The sequence below is a fragment of the Trachemys scripta genome, chromosome 5 (genome assembly GCF_013100865.1).
Source record: "Trachemys scripta elegans isolate TJP31775 chromosome 5, CAS_Tse_1.0, whole genome shotgun sequence".
Taxonomy (NCBI): domain Eukaryota; kingdom Metazoa; phylum Chordata; order Testudines; family Emydidae; genus Trachemys; species Trachemys scripta.
Window position 1 is genome coordinate 83,277,648 of NC_048302.1, and position 8,547 is coordinate 83,286,194.

The window sequence follows — 8,547 nt, forward strand, 5'->3', positions numbered from 1 at the left end:
CACATTCCATGACCTGCTGTGGACACAGACCATGGGAAGTTCTGCCTCAAGAGTTTGACAGACAGCAGCCCCATAGTTCCTGATTGGCTCCCTGCCCTATATAAACCCTAGGAGCATTTCAAGACACGCCCAGGCAATAGTGTGGATCTTTCGTAACAGTTATTTATTCGCTGCTCTTGAATTCCTGGTATTGCTGTGATTCTCCAGCCTTGCCCCTTCTGGATGCAAATAGTTTTGTCTTCTGTTCTCACTTGCAATCTTCTGAGAGTCATCCTCTGTCTTCCTGTAGCTCTGAACTCTGGTTATCTCCATTGTCTCTGCCCCTCTTTTTGTAGGGATAGCTATTCTTCCTTGCTCTCCCATCTTCTGTTAGTGACTCTCTCCCCTTCATTTTCCAACTCAGCACACCTATTCCTTAGCCCCGTCTCCTGCACTAGCTGGTCTTTTCCTCTACCTGGTTCTTGTAAGTACATATTTCCACTAGCCACTTAATTCACCCAGTAGTCTACCCTCACAGTTGTCCAGTCCAGCTTGCATCTGCAAGTCCTGAGTTTTCCCTTCAGCCTCCTCTGGCCTTTCCTTCATCATTTGCTTAAATCCCTGTCAAAAGTTAACCATAGTTTCTACCTGCATTTCAAAACCTGAGATCTTCTCTTTCATCAGATCTATCAGGCAGCACATCATACAAATGAAGCACCTTTCAGGTACCCTCTCCAGAATAATGTACATCTTGCATCTTCAGTGTTTTATCCATTTTGGGGGTCACTACCCCTGCTGCCTCTGTAACAAGCAGAGCCTCCCCTCCTAAGCATCTGTCAACAGAAAACCCACACAACATTCCCCTCCCCCCCCTTTCCAAATTCCCGTTTTCAGTTGTTTGCTGGCTCATGTGCTGCTAGCTGACCAGTTGGCTGCCTTTATAGGCCTGGTGATTAGGGAAGCCTGGTCCCCTAATCAAAGCTCAGCTGTGATCCTTTTCTCACAACATACTATCCCTTACCACACTTTGCAAACTGAAAGCAACCCAGCAAGCAAGCAGACACTCTTGAGAACACACACTCTGCCACTAAGGAACAGGGGCTTGCCTCCCTTCTCCTTTCCAATCAAACTCCCCTGATCTCAGCTGTTTGCTGGCTCCTGTGCCAATACTGTGAAAGTTCTTGCAATAATCCCAGGGGATAGGCATGGAGGGGTATTCATGTATCTCTCCATGGTTTTACTTGGTGGCCAGTGTCCTGCCCCACTCAGTGCTACTCACTATTTAAATTCCTTCTAGTGTCACACACTATACATTGGGAAATAAAGAAGGAAGGTGTTGTGGTTAAGGCAGCAGATTGGGGATAAGGAGATTTAGATTCGGTTCTGGGCTCTCTCATGGATTCACTGTGTGATATTGAACCCCTTTGTAAAACAGGTGTGACATTTACTTTATTTCACTGGGACTGCTGAGAGTAGATACACAAATGTGTGGCATTCAGACACCAGGCTGATAAGGGCTGGAGGAAAGCCTATAAATAAATGAGATGTGGTTCATATGCATCTCTATGCTGCAGTATAAACTTTAGCTTAAATTCTACAGTGGGTTTTAAACTTATTCTTTTTGTAGCGATAAAAAAATATTTTAAAAGATCCAGTCACAGGACTGAATGAAGTTTCAGCCTGCTAGTATAGAACAGTTCAGCCACATAGAAAATCCACAGACGACAGGAAGATACACATGTGTACAATATGATATATTCAATATCAAAAAAGAGCCTCCAGCAGTTATTTCTAACCAATTTGCTCATTAAACGCAAAGTGATCCTGCATCTTCCTCATGTACAATCTATAAGTCTGAATCATTAGAGTGAAGATGAAAGCTTGTTTTTCCAATGCAAACAAAAAGGTAGGTTTCTAGAGCTGTTAGGAACACATTCTTTCCTGTGGGAATTCTCAAATTCCTTTCAGAAGTCTGAGTTGAGGAGGGTTCATTCTCTGCCAAGCCATGAATGATATTACAGATAACTATGAAATTACCCTTAATATTTTGGAGAGGAAAAAGGAAGGAAGATTACTTAATGCATTCAAAGAAGCCCTATTGAGGCTGATCAAATTGCACTTAATGTAAACATAAGACATGGAAGGCTTAAATAGTAAATTCTCTAGCAGGAAAAAAATAGATTGCTCCCAAACTTGCTGATAAAATCTTCAGCAGTTTTCCTGAGCTTGCTGTAGGATAAATCCAGACTTTTAACTTATGAGAATGCTAACAATACTTGTCAGCTGAGCTAGGACATATTCCTAATATTTGAACGCAAAAGTGGCAGAAAAAGCCATTTCCCTTCCCCTTTTGGAAATCTCATGAGAAAAGGTACTGTAGACTGATGTACAACCCGGTTACACAAAGCAAACTTCTTTCTGCATATTTTTTCATGTGTTTGCACATTGTTTATTTGGATTGTAACCTCCTGAGGCCCAGGACCTTTTCCTCCTAGCTGCTTGAAAAGCACCTGATATATTGATGGTATTATGCAAATAAAATATAACCCCCCCCCTCCTGCATTTCCATGTTTTTCTTTGTGTATAATCAATTTGGACTGCATTAAAATGTATGAGTAAAGTGTTTTTAACTCAAATGTGAGCCCATATTTCTTATCAAATAAGCAAAACCTTTATTTTTTAAAGAACGAGTTCAGATGGATTTTTTTTAAGTACAATTTGGAAGTGAAATCACAAGCTGCTAAGTGTTCCTTGCTGTGTCTGGCATTGCCTATTAGTATTAATTTATTTCCTCTACAGGTTTGAACATGTCCTGGAGCAGTCTAGTATTCATGCAAGATTACAGAACAAAGATCAGTTTATTTGTTCAATCATTAGATAGGAACCACAACACAGAGCAGAATGAATTTGTTTCACTTGATACAAATTATACAACCCAAATAAAGAACAATCAAAGAAATAATAAGTGTGTTGCTGTGTCATTCATGATTGAACAAAGAACACTATCCTAGCTACCAGCAATACGCCAAGCAAAAAAAGTCCTCTCTTTAATCATCCTTTGTGAGAAATGTCTGAATGTTTATGAACTAGCAGTTATTCTGATAGTTTTCCTCTCTCTTCAAATTGTTAAACTCTTTGGAGAGTGAAAGAATGGAAATCACAAATCAGCATGAATTAAGTGGAGTGGGAGGCATAGATCCATTAGAACTCTGCCTTCTAACCTCTCCTTACAGTCAGAAACCTAACATAGTGCCATGTTTGTTTATTTTTTCAGGGAGAAAGTGGTGCACTGAGGAGGGAGGGAAAGTTCCTACCATAATTTGGCCTATAGCTTTCCTGCAAAGATTTTTCTCTGAAGCTCCACTGACTGCCTAGAATTACTTCCACTATCTCCCCCTTACACACTGCTAACCCACTAACTTCCTGTGGATTCCTTTGATCTTTCTTTCAAAGGGTCAGAGCCTCAGGCCAGTTCTCAGCCCAGCTGCTGGCAAAGTGCATGTGACTAGGGAAAAAGTGCATGGTAAGGACTCCCCAGATCCCCAAACATCCCTTTCAGGCTTCTCTGATTCACAGCAGGGATGGGAACAGAACCTCAGTGGCCCAAAGACCTGAGGCGTACAATGCTGGCTTTAAACTGCCTGTATCCCTCTTCAGCTGAGTTAAGCACTGCTCCACTACAGCTGAAGATTGGAGAAAAAGTTTCTTGGCCTTAATTCCCCACGCTTTTGGGGTATTTCAGTTCACCAGTATCCTGGAGCTCAACTTGGAGATGTCAAAACAGGCACCCAAAATCAGTGGATATTTTAAAACTTAGGTCTTACTGCCTCATTGTTGCATTGGGATCTTCAGATCACCAGGCTCAGATCCTAAGGATCCCATATTAATCTGTCCATAATGATGTAATATTATTTGTCTTATTTTTAACTCTCACTATGTGTCTTTTTCTCTTATGAATCACTCCTGTGTATCTAGTGCTGATTACTGGAACATTCTTGAGGAATTGAAAACAACTCTTAAAAAATGGCTACATTCCCATAATGATAGAAGGGATGTTGTTATGTTATTAAATCTCTGTGAAATGAGCTGAAGTTTGTCTCCTGCCATTAGAGATTTGTTAAAGCATCACAACCACTAAGTTGTCATGAATTCTGCAATAGTGTCACATCTGTTCTAAGTGGATGTTGGGGAAATGTACAAATGGAGCTATTTACTATGAAATATGTCCTGCCTGACAGAAAATAAATTAAAAAAAACAGTAACAAATATCTGATTTTTAGGGGGGGTAAGGAAGCTGCAGATTTACTATATGGAAACATGGAAACATATGGCAGTGGTCCCATTACACACAAATCCCTTGGTAAAGAGTCCCCTGTTCTTAGCAAACATCTCCCACCTCAGACCTCATAAATATGTCTTACAGTATATCTATGCATAAAGAGTAACATGTAAGATACCTATAGAAATCTCATAACTTGTTAAGATTCATAATCATTGAAAGAGATATATATAGGAAATATTTAAGGAATAATGCATTTATATTGTTAGTATGTTTTATGGACCTATATATGAAAAAGCCCTGAATATTGGGACTGTTCCTATAAAATCCAGATATCTGGTCACCTTACACAATCTAAAGGGGAGGACATGTGACCGCCCCATGTGTCTCCTCGGTTTGTATGGATATTGATTTCTGTTCTGTACTTGAAAAGTAGCCTCTCTTTGTCCAACTGAGATTGAGAAACATTGGGACTGATCCTACAGCCTTTGCTCAGGAAAAGCTCCTATAAAAGACAATGCTGTAGTGCTATTCTTAAAGGTGCTACCTATGCCTCAAGAGAATAGTGTCTTGTGTTCTTTGTAATACCAGTGAGTGTTTAGGTATTTTTGGAGCTCTCACTAGTAGCTGATGTTTGGCAGCCCTCATGTCTCTGTTACTCACCTCTTCTATTTTACCTACAGTATCTTCTTTCACTTGAATGGTAATGGAACCAGAAATGTAAAATGAGACTCAAGAGAAGTCAGCTGCTTATAAAGATTCCACTGTCCTTTCTTGCTGGCCAACTAATTTAGATGCAAGCAAATTGTATGCTTGATACAAAAGGAAGACTTCATAGAGCTGGGATTATATTCAATCATTAAAGCAAAGAGGTTTTAGTTTATATTGCATCTCCAAAAATGTTGTGACAGATAAATTCTAAACTATAATGCATCACTAGATGGATTGCTAAAAATAAGTACATGTTTTATACAAACCCCACCATTACTATCTGAGAGAACAAAATACTTCAGAACTGTTTATTTTAGTGCCTGATTATTTTAGCATAAATTTGCATTTGTCATTTCATGCTCCTGGCCTTCCAAGGACTAATGCCTTAGCCTGCAGATAGCCAAAATTAACTTATAGAAATAGTTCTATTTCTAGCTTTACACTATATTTTGCTTATGTATTTATATTTGGGGAGGAACTGTTTGGAGACAATAATGAAGAATCAACACTATTAAAATCCTCTCTCTAACGACACAAAATGTGAAAGGTTGGGAAAAAACTTTAGAATCTACGTTCTATAGCTTGATTACAAAAATATGTGTAAATGTTTAATTCTGTGGATCTCATTTGTTATTTGTTTAATATAACAAAGAAAATTAATACTACAAACACCAATTTTGCCAGGCAATCCGGTTCAATAGTTAGACAATGGGCTGGGAATCAGGGGACATGGGTTCTGGTGCCTGCTCTGTCACCTGCTTGCTGTATAATATTGGGTAAGTCAACTAAACTCCTTGTGCTACAGTTTCCCTATATATGAAACAAATAATGTTTTAGTCATCTTCGTAAAGTACTTGAAAATCTATGGAGGAAAAGTGCTATATAAATGTTCAATTTATAATTTTATCCAGATTATAAGGCATTAGAGTTTTTCAACAAAATCAATGGTCCAAATCATTGAAACATTTTGCCTATTTACACTAGAGGTGAATGTAACCTTCTGGGCCAGATTTACTGCATAAGCAGTGAAGAGTGAATTTAAATTTGTGGGAAATTTCAAAGTTTCTAACCTTCCAAATCAGAACAAAATCTTTTTTAGAGTGTCACATTTTCCCATGGAACTGGATTTTAATTTGCTGAAGATTCCCCCTAGAGAATTCCCTCTTCAACTTTCTATGCCAGCTGACACTTACACTCCCGCAAGAAGTAGGAAAAGGGTCCAAGTCCAGGGCCTGCTTGAGGGCATGTTGGAGGCAGAAGGGGGCTCAGTGGAGTCAAGCTTTGCTATTCCTGATTCGCTGCTCTCCTAAGCTCTCATGCTAGTAGTAGAAATAGAATTCTTTCTGCTTTAACTTCCACTAGGGCCAAGTGTCTGGGCATCAGGGAGCAGCAACCAGCTCCTGTTGGCCACCACTGTCCACTATGTCCATGTGCAACTGTGATGTAGCAGAGAACCAGCAATCGTATCTCTGTTAATAGGAGCTCTGCCTGCTGGAGCCATTTAAAAACACTTTGTAAATTGTTCATAATAATTGGCAGCTGAAAGCTAAAAGTACAAGCCAAGGTGCCTAGTTGTATGATATAACACAGATTCTGAAGCATACATATAAACTAGGAAAAAAACAGATGTAGAGGGATCCTTCAGGGAATTCCATCAGCACACACAGGACTTTAGAAAATGTCATGTTGTTGTTACAACTTGCATTTTAGAAGGTGGATAACCATAAAAACTGACAGGTACCCACTAACAGGAGTCTCAGCAAGAGATTGTGGTTAATCAGGGCACCATGTGAGAGAGTAGGGAGGAACTTTCCTCCTCCACCCCTTCCAGCTTCTAACTCAAACTCATGGCAATAGAAAAGATGCAAGTTTTAAAAAGAGCTTGCACAAATAATCTGCCTTCCCTTTCCAAAATGTTCTGAAGCTGTATCCTGATTGATAATCTGTGTCAGAGATTTGTTTATGAAGTGCAACAAAACAAACCGTAACAAACATTATAGGCAGCACAAGTAGTGATACATGTAGTTAAGGTTACCTTATAATTTCTATTATAATACAGTTTTCAGTTGCATATAATTTGACAAACTTCAACTATTTGGGCAGAATTTTTCCATGCTAAATTGGGTTTTTGCCTCAAATTCTTGGGTAAGTTTCAGTTAAAACGATCCAGCTATTTCTGTGAATAATATGTTGTTTTGCCCAGGTTAAAAAAATTCTTACAACAGTTTTGTTGAGGAACTCTAGGACCTCAACTTATTTATACACATGTAATATCACCAACGTGCCATTTCACAGACAAATCTTATCACATCCCAGTTTGAGGATTCTGTGCTTTTACAATACATTAACTTCATTTCATGCTCATCCTCATTTACCCTTCAGTTCTTTAACAAGAAAACAATGCCTTTTGGATTCAGATATTCCAACTTCAAACAGCATTATGTTTTGTTCATGTGTGTAAAGTCTAATGACTTAAAGGTAAGCTGTGAGCAAGACTTAACTCTTTTATTAGACCCTGTCCACATGGCAGTTGAAACTATGCCAACCATAACAGTTTCTTCAGGACTCTGGGAAATGATACAGAAACAAATGCACTAATTATAAGTGAGAGGATAATCGGGTTCTTTAGTACAGTATTATCTTGCACTGTAAACTGTATTTAAACTTTCTAATTTTCTTCCCTTGGGCTTGAGTTGCTATCCAGAAAGGAAAAGACCCTAAGATTACTTCTACTTACTTGCTCCCTGGAGCTGCATATCCAATCTCTTCAAAGTTGCATACTGACAGTGACTATTGTGCAGTTTTTGTTAGTAATTTTCTATTCCTTTATTGTTTACTTAGTAACATTCAATACATACCGATATTGTGTTCAGTTTTAAGAGCCAAATCAAATGCACATGTTCCCCGTTCTTTAGCATTGGAATTCAACTATCAAGGCGAATGGGGGAAAGGGAGGTATTCATGCTCATTTAGTCTGACCGTTCTTTCTGAGAGGTACTCATGATTTTTTTTGAGCAACAGGAGCTAAACTCTGTCAGACCCTGGCATAATATCAGTGTTGCCACAGCATCCTTTAGCCCCATCCCTTCCAGCAAGCCCAAGAATCTGACATATTTTTACAGGCATTTACTGAGTTGTTTCAATCTTCCTTTGAGCTCTTGTTTTTGTTAGAGCTTGTCAAGGCTGGATCCCCACTTTGAACTTTAGGGTACAAATGTAGGGGCCTACATGAAAACTTCTAAGCTTAACTACCAGCTTAGCTCTGGTTCGGCTGCCACCATTTCAATGGATTCCATTCCTGGGAAACCTTGAAAAACCTTCACCAAATCCCTGGTGAAAACAAATCCAAACCCCTTGGATCTTAAAACAAGGAGAAATTAACCATTCCCCTCCTTCCTCCCACCAACTCCTGGTGAATCAAGATCCAACCCCCTTGGATCTTGAACAAGGAAAAATCAATCAGGTTCTTAAAAAGAAGGTTTTTAATTAAAGAAAAAGGTAAAAATCATCTCTGTAAAATCAGTATGGAAATTAACCTTACAGGGTAATCAAACTTAAAGAGCTCAGAGGACTCCCCT

At 39.1% G+C, this 8,547-nt stretch overlaps 1 protein-coding gene across 4 annotated transcripts in view; it reads left to right on the forward strand.

The window, feature by feature from the left end:
• Positions 1-8,547, forward strand: part of FGL1 (fibrinogen like 1) — a 68,571-nt gene that overhangs the window by 57,396 nt on the left and 2,628 nt on the right. The window contains exon 9 of one of the 4 annotated variants that reach the window (XM_034771173.1): positions 2,779-4,388. The exons of the other annotated variants lie outside the window; for them this stretch is intronic. Within the exon in view, the coding sequence (XP_034627064.1) occupies positions 2,779-2,784 (6 nt within the window). The 3' untranslated portion in view covers positions 2,785-4,388. Of the gene's footprint in view, positions 1-2,778; positions 4,389-8,547 lie in introns of those variants that run through there. 4 annotated transcript variants of the gene reach the window in all.